This window comes from Bos indicus, chromosome 26, assembly GCF_029378745.1.
Source record: "Bos indicus isolate NIAB-ARS_2022 breed Sahiwal x Tharparkar chromosome 26, NIAB-ARS_B.indTharparkar_mat_pri_1.0, whole genome shotgun sequence".
NCBI lineage: Eukaryota > Metazoa > Chordata > Mammalia > Artiodactyla > Bovidae > Bos > Bos indicus.
This window is the reverse complement of record NC_091785.1, coordinates 15,639,791-15,653,142: the sequence shown is the minus strand read 5'-3', so window position 1 is coordinate 15,653,142 and position 13,352 is coordinate 15,639,791. Positions and strand designations below refer to the sequence as shown.

At 45.5% G+C, this 13,352-nt stretch overlaps 1 protein-coding gene across 2 annotated transcripts in view; it reads right to left on the bottom strand.

Moving 5' to 3' along the window:
• Nucleotides 1-13,352, bottom strand: part of PLCE1 (phospholipase C epsilon 1) — a 376,762-nt gene that overhangs the window by 95,393 nt on the left and 268,017 nt on the right. For both annotated transcript variants that reach the window (XM_019953110.2, XM_070780500.1), the window contains 3 exons: nucleotides 10,464-10,609; nucleotides 3,711-3,969; nucleotides 1,492-1,697 (listed from right to left, as the gene is read on the bottom strand). In XM_019953110.2, coding sequence (XP_019808669.2) covers nucleotides 1,492-1,697; nucleotides 3,711-3,969; nucleotides 10,464-10,609 — 611 coding nt within the window. The remainder of the gene's footprint in view (nucleotides 1-1,491; nucleotides 1,698-3,710; nucleotides 3,970-10,463; nucleotides 10,610-13,352) is intronic.

Here is a 13,352-nt window from a genome sequence, read left to right as displayed (position 1 = left end):
AGAACCTTTTGTGGCCAAGATGTCAAAGCCAGCAAATGTTCTGCTTTTGGGTCATGCTCAAGGATTCTTCCAGGTGGACCAGACTCTGCTTTGAGTTGGGCATGACCATGAGTAAATGGCCTTGAAGAGATGCAATGCCTACCCTAAGACCATTGATTTCTGAACTTCTCATTTGGTCTTGGGCTAAGCAAGCATATCATGGGTAGACTGCAATGCTTGTCAATAAACAGCAATCGAAACAGCCAAGCAATCACAACGCTGCAGATGCCACCTGAAAGTGAGATCCTGGAAGCACTGCAATGCTTGTCAATCATTGATGAGCTGCCTTAGAATCATCAGAAGTTGAGGGAGCTGCAACACTGCTGATTTCTGGGTATGACTGACTCCAATCCTACTGCTGCTGCTGCTGCTGCTAAGTCGCATCTGACTCTGTGCGACCCCATAGATGGCAGCCCACCAGGCTCCCCCGTCCCTGGGATTCTCCAGGCAAGAACACTGGAGTGGATTGCCATTTCCTTCTCCAGTGCATGAAAGTGAAAAGTGAAAGTGAAGTAGCTCAGTTGTGTCCGACTCTTAGTGACCCCATGGACTGCAGCCTACCAGGCTCCTCCGTCCATGGGATTTTCCAGGCAAGAGTACTGGAGTGGGGTGCCATTGCCTTCTCTGCCACTAAATCAGTATATTTGATTTAAAAATGTTAATATTTGCCCCATGCCTTATCCAGTAACTAATAAACCCTTTTTTAAAAATTAGTTTTTTAATTGAAGTACTGTGGCTTCCCAGGTGACACAGTGGTAAAGTTGGCCTGCCAGGGCAAGAAATACAGGAGATGCCAGTTCAATCCCTGGGTTGGGAAGATGCCCTGCAGGAGGAAATGCAGCCCACTCCAGTATTCCTGCTTGGAAAATGCCATGGACAGAGGAGCCTGGCAGGCTATAGTCCATGGGGTTGCGAAGAGTCGGACACAAGTGAGCAACTAACACACACACACAAACACATCAAAGTATAGTTGATTTATAATGTATACTCTGGATACTATTGGAGAAGGGAATGGCAACCCACTCCAGTATTCTTGCCTGGGAAATTCCATGGACAGTGGAGCCTGGTGGGCTATAGTCTGAAAATGAAAGTGAAGTCGGTCAGTCGTGTCCGATTCTCTGCGACCCCATGGACTGTAGCCTACCAGGCTCCTCCGTCCATGGCATTTTCCAGGCAAGAGTACTGGAGTGGGTAGCCATTTCCTTCTCAAGGGGATCTTTCTGACCCAGGGATTGAATCTGGGTCTGCCGCATTGCAGGCAGATGCTTTAGCATCTGAGCCACCGGGGAAGCTGGGCTACAGTCTATGGGGCTGCAAAGAGTTGCACAGGACTGGGCAACTAACACGTACATGGATGCTATTTATAACCTGAAACCAAACTGGGGTAGGAAAAAGAAGAAATGAGAATCCCAATTTTTAAATCCCATGTAAAACATCCCATGTAAAACTTACTGCCATCGGGCTTTATCCTTCAGGGAATTTTTCCTTGAGCTGCTCCCTTCACTGGAGCTGTCCTCCTCCTCTGTCTCCAGACTTCGACTGCAGCTCCTGATGATCTGAAAGATGCTGTTGACAGTGGACTCCTTCTCTGAATTCTTTAAGCCATTCTGTCCCACTCGTTGTAAGAAATTATCTTGTCCACTATAATCGGCTACAAACTACAGAGAAATATATTGAGGATTTGTTATTGCAGCTTCACATACTACATCTAAATAACCTACTTGGCTAGAGAAACAAAATCATAACAGTCATAAATAATGGCATTTGTGCCTATTTTATTGGGGGAAAACCAACCTCCAGGAAAAACATTTTTTCCTTTCACCACATGAAATACCAAAACTTACTCTTGTTTCCACTAAGACAACTTCAGTCCCTCTAGGAATCAACACTTCACTTCCAGTTTATAACACAAAAAGCAATATTATTTCAAGGTTCCCTAGGGAGAAGATTAGCCACTTTACAGAGGAAGGACAGAGTTATTTTATTCCTGTAGTGAGAATTGAGAAAAACCATGACAGAAATCTATTATTCTATGGAACCAGATAAAATTACTGGGGCCCAAGGAAATGATCAAGGAGGGGGGACATTTTGCTTTATTTCCCATACATCTTAACAGTAACACAGAGGCTTCCTGGTGATTTATAAGCTCTTATTGTCTGTATTTGTAACCAGGGAAGTATCTCCCATCAGAGGTCAGAGGGATGGCTAGGCCATGAGATATGGAGTTCCCTACTTCTGAGATGTGAGGCAGCCAGTGCGGGGACAGTTTGGGAGGCTTGCTTTAAGCTTTCCCCTTCATTTCTTTCACTTTTTTTTGGCTATTTAGTCGCTAAGTCGTGTCTGACTCTTTTTGACCCATGGGCTGTAGCCTGCCAGGCTCCTCTGTTCATGGGATTTTTTCAGGCAATAACATTGGAGTGGGTAGTTACTTCCTCCTCCAGGGGATCTTCCCAACCCAGGGACTGAACTTGCGTCTCCTGCACTGCAGGCAGATTCTTTACCGCTGAACCACTGGGGAAGTGTCTCCTTGCACTTTATGCCCCTCTCACAAGCCAGGGAGATAGAAGCCAGTAATGCTGCCAGCACCTGTCAGGGGCTCTAAGTCTCCCTGATACCAAGTAATTATTTTGCTCCCAAGGGACCTGGAAGAGGCTGCAGTTTTAGGAGAGTCTTCCCACTGTCACCAAGAAGGGGTGTGAATGAGGGTGAGAAAGAGAGAGAGAGAAGGAGAGAGGGGGAGAGTGTGTATGTGTAAGGTCAACAGTGGGTGCCGGCACCATGGTGAGAATGACTTTAGTTTAGGTATGGGACTTCCGGGCATGGGACTCCTCAAATTTCTCCATAAAGTCTCCCACCTTTCAATCCCTTCTTTCATTTCTAAATACCATATAGAGAGGTGTCTGTATATTCTGTTTCTCAGTGCCTCTTCTCTGCACTGCCCAACACTGAGTCCAAGCTCATGTGGTCCTTCCCATGCTGGGGGTTGGGAATGAGCAGCAATGGGCTGAGGACAGCATGATCAGGAGCCCAGAGCGCATCCTTGGAGGACACACCAGATTCCCAGAATGGAGGAAAAGAAGGCAGCACTGACTTCCCCTCAGTCTTTCTTCCACTGACCCCAAAAAGTTACTACTCTCATCTGACTTCTTATATCCCCTTCACCCATTTGCACCTAGCAAGAGAGGAAAATCCCATCAACCTTAAGAAAAAACACCCAGAAAAACAACACCATTTGTACGTTGCCCCATTAAAGCTAACTTAATATAAAGCCCAACAGTGGTAGTTGGCCTTCTTTTCTTTGGAATGTTCACGATCTAGTGAAAGTGAAACTGTCAGCTGCTCAGTCATGTCCGACTCTTTGTGACCCCATGGGCTGTAGCCTGCCAGGCTCCTCTGTCCATGGAATTCTCCAGACAACAATACTGGAGTGGGTTGCCATTCCCTTCTCCAGGGGATCTTACCAATCTAGGAATCAAACCCAGGTCTCCTGCATTGCCGGCAGATTCTTTACCGTCTGAGCCACCAGGGCAGCCCCCAAGGATCTGTTAGTCAACGCAACTGTGACAATGGATAACCCTGGCCTCAGAGATGTCTTTCTTCTGGCTTCAGTGTGTGACAAGCCAGGAGGCAACAATGACTCTTCAGATCATGAGAGTTTTAAAAGGTCTCACCTCCAGAGTTTCTTCCTGCGAATTGTACCTCGGGCAAAGCTTCATGAGGCCAGAGGCTCCGTCCAGCACCTCACAGAGCTCCTTCAGAAACACCCCGCAGAAGGGAACCACCTTGCAGCCGGGGATGTGCAGTGCTCGGGTCACCACCTTCCTGTACTCGCAGGAAGACTCGTGCTGGGCCATGGCGTCCTTCAGGCTCCTCATGGTCTCCAGATCAGACTGGTCCATAAACTGCCACATTTTTAAAACTTTTCTTGACCTATGGCAAGTCAGGGACATTGTTTTTAGGCCAAAGGGGAAATAATATCGTTTACAGTAAACAGCTTAAATTCTGTATGAAATTCATTTCTGTTTATGTTTTCTTTCTGTTTTAATATTTATTTGGGATTCACATTGCTACCTACTTCCCCAAATGATGTGAATATTACTTTAATAAATTGTCACCTGGGTCTGAGCAGCCAAGCGGGGACTTCTTTGCAGAGGGCTGTCAGGACATGGTAAGTGAGAAGGAGGAGATCTCCCCAAGTTCAGGGGCTTCGGGGAACCTCATGGAGAGGCTGGCCCGTGTCCTGGCAGCTTGTTGATCATGTGGACTGTCTGGTGTGTGACTTCCTGGGAAAGTGTAAGGACGAGAGGCTGGCTGGGGCCGCGGGATGGCTAGTGAGGGGGAAGGATCTGGTGAGTGTGCTTTGCATCTCTAGAGCCTGGGTGGGCAAATTGCTGGGGCTTTCTGTGAGTCTGGAATGGACCCTGAGAGGCAGCAGGGCTTGAGTTATCTTGAAAGGCTTCCCTCCAAATAAGGGGGCCCTAGTGGAAAGAGTCTGTAAGGGTAGGCCTTCCAGAACTAGATGCTGTGGGGGAGGACTGAGTAGTGGGCCAGGCTGGGGGTGTACAACCCCTCTCCAGGTGATGGTACAGGGGGTTGCTTTCGGACAGAAATTGGGGAGAGTTAGGACGGAGGAGCCTGGTAGGCTGCAGTCCGTGGGGTCGCTAAGAGTCGGGACAGGACTGAGCGACTTCACTTTCACTTTTCACTTTTATGCACTGGAGAGGGAAATGGCAACCCACTTCAGTGTTCTTGCCTGGAGAATTCCAGGAATGGGGGAGCCTGCTGGGCTGCCATCTATGGGGTCGCACAGAATTGGACACGACTGAAGCAACTTAGCAGCAGCAGCAGCAGCAGGGCAGGTAAGTAGGAAGTGACCCTGAAAACACCCCACATGGCTCTCTGTGGGGTCACCAAAGCCAGATCACAGTGGCCCCAGTCAAGTTAGACTGGCTCCCTTTACCCCTCCTCCCTTCTTCTCTCCTATCCTGCCCATGTTTTCTGCAGGAACTCTGAGCTGGAGACAGAGGGACAGAAAGATAAATTATATCTTCCCACCCTACTGCAGCTTTCTGAGACTGGTAGGGCTGTGAAACTGGGGAAAGGGTGAAGTTTTTCTTTGTTTTTTCTTCCTTCCCAGGTGGCGCTAGTGGTAAAGAACCAACCTGCCTGCCAGTGCAGGAGACATCAGAGACACAGGTTTGATCCCTGGGTTGGGAAGATCCCCTGGAGGAGGGCATGACAATCCACTCCAGTGTTCTTGCCTGGAGAATCTCATGGACAGAGGAGCCTGGCGGGATACAGTCCATGGGGTCACAAAGAGTCAGACACGACTGAAGTGACTTCGCAGCAGCAGGAGTGTGGCATACAGGATCTCAGTTTCCTGACCAGGGATTGAACCCATGTCCCAAGCAGTGGAAGTGTGGAGTGCTAACCATTGGACCATCAGGGAAGTCCCTTTACTTCTTTTTTTGAAGTTTTAAATGAAAACTTGAAGCTCTGATTTATATCAGACTGGATTAAAAAATCATTAGGTAATACCTAAGACATCCAAAAGACATCAAAAAGTACAACACGACACACACTCACACATCAACCTCTCAGTTTAAAAAAATAAAGCATTCATAATATGGCTGAGGCCCCAGAACTCCTCGGTGGACACACCCCCCTCCCTTCCTCACCGCCAGGGACCACGTCTGCAACTTTATTGCGCTCCTTCCCTGACACTTCCTCATACTTTCTCAACCTGGGCAGATACTGCTAAGCAGTTTGTACAATTGTTTGTGCATTTTAGACTTTATACAAATGGTGTCACACTGAGGGCAACCTGCCACAACAATCGTGTGGCACTGCCATACGATTCTGGGGGTCACTAGAGCTCAAGGGCATAGGCGAAGGAGACGGCTTATTAACTACACAAGTGACCGGGAAAGACACGGGGGGCCCACGGTACAGTCCAGAGTTCGGGGGGAAAACAGCCAATTGGCAAGTTTGAAAGACAGTGAGGTCAGAAAAATAAATTGTCTCCTGATTTCACCCCACTGGGTTCGACTTGTCCTACAACCAGTTCCTTATAAGGTGGTGAGAATCCATCTGGGGGCATGGAATGGAGGTTTAAATACATGAAGTGAACACATGAATGAGACTTGGTTCTCATTATCTGATCATCCTTTTTTTTCAGGAGTCATGATATGTGGGTGGGGCAAGAGACAAACCTTAGTAAAGAGCAATGGTGTTTTGTTAGACTGAGAACTGATGCTTTTAAAAAAGAAACTTTATTTCTTTTCACGATTAAAAAGGTATGCCCATTGTAGATGATCTCGAAAATACCAAAAATATAGAAAATCCACTCACAGCTCTTCCAACCACAGACAACAGTAGGAATATTTCCTTCCAGTACTTATCCTATTTGTGTCTGTCTGGTCTAAATATTTTATACATTTTGTTGCATAAATATTGCTGAAGTTATTAAGTATGGACAGCTTTGTTCCCAGGTAGTTTTATATATTGTATGTATACATTGTATGTCCTATGATATTAAAATTATTATAAACATTGTTTCTGGTGATTAAATAATACTCCAGTGTGTGGATGCATCATGTTATTGCCTTCATTTTTCTATTATTGTTCATTGGGTTATTTTATTTTATTATTTTAAAATCGAGGTGTCCTTGACATTTGGGTTATTTTATATTGACATTAAAACTGAGTAAATATTGCTGCCTGTAAATCTTTGTACTTCTACTCGTTTCCTATAAGCAGCTGGGAATTTAGTTTGAGGAAGCCAAATGTACAAAGGTGACAGGAAAGCAGTCACTTCACAATAAGGTTGTGCCCCCTTCTCCTCTAATTGTTTTAAAAATTAAAAAAATTCAGTTATCTTGATGCAGTTCAATTACTTGTAATCTAAATACTTTCAAACTTGAAAGTGCACATGTGAGCTCTTCTTCCACAATCATTCCATCATGAGGACATCTAGTAACTTACCTCCTATATCTACTGTTCTGGCTGACGAACTATTAAACCTGGTAGTTTTACCCATCTATTTGTAAAGACTAATTCAGCCTTAAGCCAAATATAGGAGTGTGAAACTAGGTGGCAATGGGTTTGGGGTGGCCAGGAATCAGTGGTAAGGTTTAGCTGCTTTGACATTATTTCTCATCTAAGAAAGAATTACCTGGCTCTATAGACTTCCTCTGTGGCTCAGCTGGTAAAGAATTCACCTGCAATGCAGGAGACCTGGGTTCAATCCCTGCATTGGGAAGATCTCCTGGAAAAGGGAAAGGCTACCCACTTCAGTATTTTGGCCTGGAGAATTCCATGGACTACAGCCCATGGGGTTGCAAAGAGTCAGACATGACTGAGCAACTTTCACTTTCACATGGACTTCTTGGATTTTGAATTCAAACTAAGTTGAGTCTAAAAGTCACATTTACCCAAGGCCTCCATTGGGCATTATGAGGCTATTCTTTGCATCAAGAGACTCGCTAATATATGGTACGTGGCAGCCAACCTCCAAGATGGCCTCCAAAGATCCACACTTCCTGCTGCGGTGTGGTTCCCACCCACAGTGAGCCAGTGCTGGTCCTACACGATCAGTATAATACGGCAGAAGTGGACAGTGTGTGACTCCTGAGGCCAGGACGTAAAAAGCACCGCAGCTTCTGCCTTGCTGTTTCTATTTATTTATTTCTATTTATTTATTCATTTTTGGCAGCACTGGGTCTTTATTGCTGTGTACAGGCTTCCTCTAGTTGTGGGGCTACTCCCCAGGTGTGGTGTGCAGGCTTCTCGCTGCAGTGGTTTGTCTTGTTGCAGAGCACAGGCTCTAGGCAATGGGTTTCAGTAATTGGGCTCAGGGGTTCAGTAGTTGCGGTGCACAGGCTCCAGAGTGCAAGGGTTCAACAGGTGTGGTGCATGGGCTCAGCTGCCCACTGGCAGGTAGGATCTTAGTTCCCAGACCAAGGATCAAACCCATGTCCGCTGCCTTGGCAGGCAGGTCCTTAACCCCTGGACCACCAGGGAAGTCCCTGCCTTGTTCTTTTGGATTGTTCACTTTGGAGGGAGCCAGCTGCCATGCTGTGAGGATGGTGAAACCCAGAAGAGAGGACTCGAGGTCCCCAGACAACAGTCAGCACCAGTTTACCAGTCAACGGAAGGATAAGCACCATTGTATGTTCGTGCTTAGTTGCTCAGTCATGTCCGACTCTTTGCAGCCCTAGCCCACAAGAGGGTCTGTAGCCCACCAGGTTCTTCCATCCGTGGGATTTTCCCAGCAAGAATACTCGCGTGGGTTGTCATCTCCTCTTTTGGGGGATCTTCCACACCCAGGGATCTCTTGTATCTCCTGCATTGCTGGTGGACTCTTTACTGCTGAGCCACCAGGGAAGCCCAAGCATCATTAAAACAGGACTATTTTATCAGCATATGATCTCTATTTTTTTAAAGAAAAATAATGCAGGGACTTCCCTGGTGGTCCAGCAGTTAAGAATCTGCCTTCCAATGCAGGGGATGTGGGTTTGATCCCTGCTTGGGCAACTAAGATCCCACATGCTGTGAGGTAACTAAGCCTGCATGTTGCAACTAGAGAGAAGCCAGCACACCACAATGAACGATCCTGCATGCTACAATTAAGATCTTGTGCAGCCAAATAAATAATATTAAAAAAGAAAAGTAGTGCAGATTGTAGAAAATTTATCACAAAGAGAACCAAATCACCTGCATATAGCCTTTTCTTCACCCAGTACTTTTCTATTTTTCCTTCTTTTGAGCCATGCTTAGTGCATTTGTACGACCATTTTAAATGCCAAGGACATGATCATGTGAGTTTATTCTTAGTTGAGAAAGTTCAAAAGGACGAAAAAATTTCCAACTAAAAATTTTCCTCTCCATCCCCAATCCTGAACCCCTATGTCAGGCCTGGAGAATCAAAGAAAAACCTTGAAATGTTATGAAGCAAGATCTATTTATAGATCTTCATTGGGAAGATGAATCTTAGACAACAACAACAGCAATGACAAGTTCTCTTTTTGAGCCTTACTACATGCCAGACGCACATACTCAACACTTTACACTGTCTCATTAAATCCTATGCAAAGGGATAGGTGCTTTTTATTATTGCCCCCATTTGCAGATGAAGAAACTGAAGCTTAATGAGGTCAAGTAACTAGATCACACAGCTGTTCCACAGGGGAGCCAGGATTTGATTCCCTGTTATTCTAACTCCACCATTTATCCTCTTCTTCCTCATACCACACTGCCACCACAAGAGTGAGGAGCAGCTATTTCATGCAAGGTAACTGATGCTTAAAGGGAATACAGCTGGAGGCTTTAAGGATAGAATACTGATCTTATTATTAGCTTGATGGAGGTGTAAGAGGAAGATATCATAGAAGTTAAGGGCTGCTGCTGCTGCTGCTAAGTCGCTTCAGTCATGTCCGACTCTGTGTGACCCCATAGACGGCAGCCCACCAGGCTCCTCCATCCATGGGATTTTCCAGAAGTTAAGAGCACAGGCTCTGAAATCAAGGTGGCCTCCATTCACATCCTGGCCACACCAGGTGACCTTGGGTGAGTGACTTAATTTCTTCTTATCTTAGACGTTTCTTCTTTCATCCGGTGTGGAAATAATAATAGTATGTACCTCAAAAAATTGTTCTGACAATCGAAAGTTTTAATGCATGGAACACGCTTAGTCCAGTGCTTGACATGTAGTAAGTGTTCAATAAAAATGACAGCGAACATTATTCAGTGATATCATTATCAACATAAGCCACTGTCATTGGTGAGGGCAGTCAGTGGTTGGCAGCTTACAGTGCTGGGTAATTTGTAAGGCAGATCTGGGAAGAGACAGGTAACAGTGGGGCACACATGGCAGGAAGGGGAAAGGGGGGTCAGTGATGGTGTTGACAGAGTTAAGCAATCAGACACTCAGCCTGCCCAAGAGCATGGGGTCAGGGCAGACACAGTGGAGTAGGATCATGCCTGCTTAATTCTGCAGCACCTCTGAGGAACAGGAATTGTGGCACTAACACAGGTTAATATATTTCCCCCATATAGTCAGTACCAATTGCCTGCTGTTACTAAGTCGCTTCAGTCATGTCCAACTCTGTGCGACCCCATAGACAGCAGCTCACCAGGCTCCCCCGTCCCTGGGATTCTCCAGGCAAGAACACTGGAGTGGGTTGCCATTTCCTTCTCCAGTGCATGAAAGTGAAAAGTGAACATGAAGTCGCTCAGTCGTGTCCGACTCTTCGCGACCCCATGGACTACAGCCTACCAGGCTCCTCCGTCCATGGGATTTTCCAGGCAAGAGTACCAGAGTGGGGTGCCATTGCCTTCTCCAAATATGGTTACCCGGACAATTAATTTAGTGCCATTCAGCTGTTAAAAGGAAACCCCAGATAACCATACTCCACTGCCCATACCTGAGGCCGGCCAAGAACTCCATGACGGCATTGTAGTTGCCCATGTTCCAGCAGCATTTGGCCACATGAACCAAGTACGAGAAGACTTCCCGCTTCTCTTCCATGGAGCCCGCCGCGAGGATCAGCCACGTCACCCAGGAGCTCACCTGTAGATGCAGAGAGGGGCGTCCACTGAAACCAGGCCAGGGAAGCTTGACGCATACTTTCTCATGAGAAAAATGTTGTTGTTTTTAAGCCAGTTTAGTATTAGGAAATGAAGGACCTGCCAAGAGACTGAATTGAAGCTCCAGCTCCATCAATGCTTTGCAATGGGATTAACCTCCCTGTTCGCTTCACCTTTAAAATGCAGCTGAAAGGTAATTCATATAATCCCTTTTCATCTATAAAATTCCATGCTGCTGCTGCTGCTGCTGCATCGCTTCAGTCATGTCTGACTCTGTGCGACCCCATAGACAGCAGCCCACTAGGCTCCTCTGTCCCTGGGATTCTCCAGGCAAGAACACTGGAGTGGGTTGCCATTTCCTTCTCCAATGCATGAAAGTGAAAAGTGAAAGGGAAGTCGCTCAGTCGTGCCCGACTCTTAGCGACCCTATGGACTTCAGCCCACCAGGCTCCTCCATCCATGGGATTTTCCAGGCATTCCATGAGACCATAGTAAAACAAGGCCTAAAGGTAATGAGGATTTAAATGTATTTGACTGATGGAGCAAGAAAGCACTTAGCACATGAACAAAAGTCCATTTGTCAAAGAGTACAATGCATAATATTAAATGAAAAAACACAAAAAACTTTTTGAACTATCTTACACAAATGCATTATTTATTATGCTCGTCAAATGACTAAATAATAGAACCAACATAGCACTTATGTGACTGTTCTAAGCACTTCATATATGTTAACTCATGTATCTCTCACAACAATCCTAAGAGTCAGGAACCATAATTATGCTCATTTTATAGATGAGGAAACTGAAGGACAGAGGGCCTAAGAGACTTGCTCAAAGTTCCCAACCAATAGGTGGCAAAGCCTGAAACTGAACTGAGGTGTGTGCCCCTGGTGGCTCAGAGGTAAAGAATCCATCCTAGCCAAGCAGGAGATACAAGAGATGCAGGTTACGGGAAGATCCCTTGAGGAAATGGCAACCCACTCCAGTATTCTTGCCTGAAAAATCACACTGAGAGAGGAGCCTGGCAGGCTACAGTTTATGGGGTAGCAAAGGGTTGAACACAATTGAGCACGCACACATGAAAAATGAAATATGTGTCCCCAAAGTGTCACTATTAACTATTCACTAAACACCTAATATAGATACTGTTCTCCTCTAGGCTTAAATTTAGTCTAATGTGATTTGCCTTTCTACTACACAGACTGGAGTATCAATTCAGTTCAGTTCAGTAGCTCTGTCCGAGTCTTTGCGACCCTATGGACTGCAGCATGCCAGGCTTCCCTGTCCATCATCAACTCCCAGAGCTTACTCACACTCATGTCCATCCAGTCGGTGATGCCATCCAACCATCTCATCCTCTGTCCTCCCTTCTCCTCCCACCTTCAATCTTTCCCAGCATCAGAATATTTTCCAATGAGTCAGTTCTTCATATCAGGTGGCCAAAGTATTGGAGTTTCAGCTTCAGCATAATCCTTCCAATGAGTATTCAGGAATGATTTCGTTTAGGATTAACTGGTTTGATCTCCTTGCAGTCCAAGAGACTCTCAAGAGTCTTCTTCAACAACACAGTTCAAAAGCATCAATTCTTCGGTGCTCAGCTTTCTTTATAGTCCAACTCTCATATCCATACATGACTACTGGAAAAACCATAGCTTTGACTAGACTGACCTTTGTTGGCAAAGTAGTCTCTGCTTTTTAATATGCTGTCTAGGTTGGTCATAGCTTTTCTTCCAAGGAACAAGCGTCTTTTACTTTCATGGCTGCAGTCACCATCTGCAGTGATTTTGGAGCCCCAAAAAATAAAGTGTGACACTGTTTCCATTCTTTCCCCATCTATTTGCCATGAAGTGATAGGACCAGATGCCATGATCTTAGTTTCCTGAATGTTGAGCTTTAAACCAATTTTTTCACTCTCCTCTTTCACTTTCATTAAAAGGCTCTTTAGTTCTTCTTCACTTTCTGCCATAAGGGTGGTATCATCTGAATATCTGAGGTTATTGATATTTCTCCCAGCAATCTTGATTCCAGCTTGTGCTTCATCCAGCCCGGCATTTCATATGATGTACTCTGCATATAAGTTAAATAAGCAGGGTGACAATATACAGCCTTGACGTACTCCTTTCCTGATTTGGAACCAGTCTGTTGTTCCATGTCTGGTTCTAACTGTTGCTTCTTGACCTGCATACAGATTTCTCAGGAGGCAGGCAAGGTGGTCTGGCATTCCCATCTGTTTAAGAATTTTCCACAGTTTATTGTGATCCAAATGGTCAAATGCTTTGGTGTAATCAATAAAGCAGAAGTAGATGTTTTTCTGGAACTCTCCTGCTTTTTCGATGATCCAGCGGATGTTGGCAATTTGGTCTCTGGTTCCTCTGCCTTTTCTAAATCCAGCTTGAACATCTGGAAGTTCATGGTTTACGGACTGTTGAAGCCTGGCTTGGAGAATTTGGGGTATTATTTTGCTAGTGTGTGAGATGAGTGCAACTGTGCAATAGTTCGAACATTCTTTGGCATTGCCTTTCTTTGGGATTGGAATGAAAACTGACCTTTTCTAGTCCTTTGGCCACTGTTGAGTTATCCAAATTTGCTGGCATATTGAATGTAGCACTTTCACAGCATCACCTTTTAGGATTTGAAATAGTTCAACTGGAATTCCATCACCTCCACTTGCTTTGTTTGTAGTGATGCTTCCTAAGGCCCACTTGACTTTGCACTCCAGGAGGT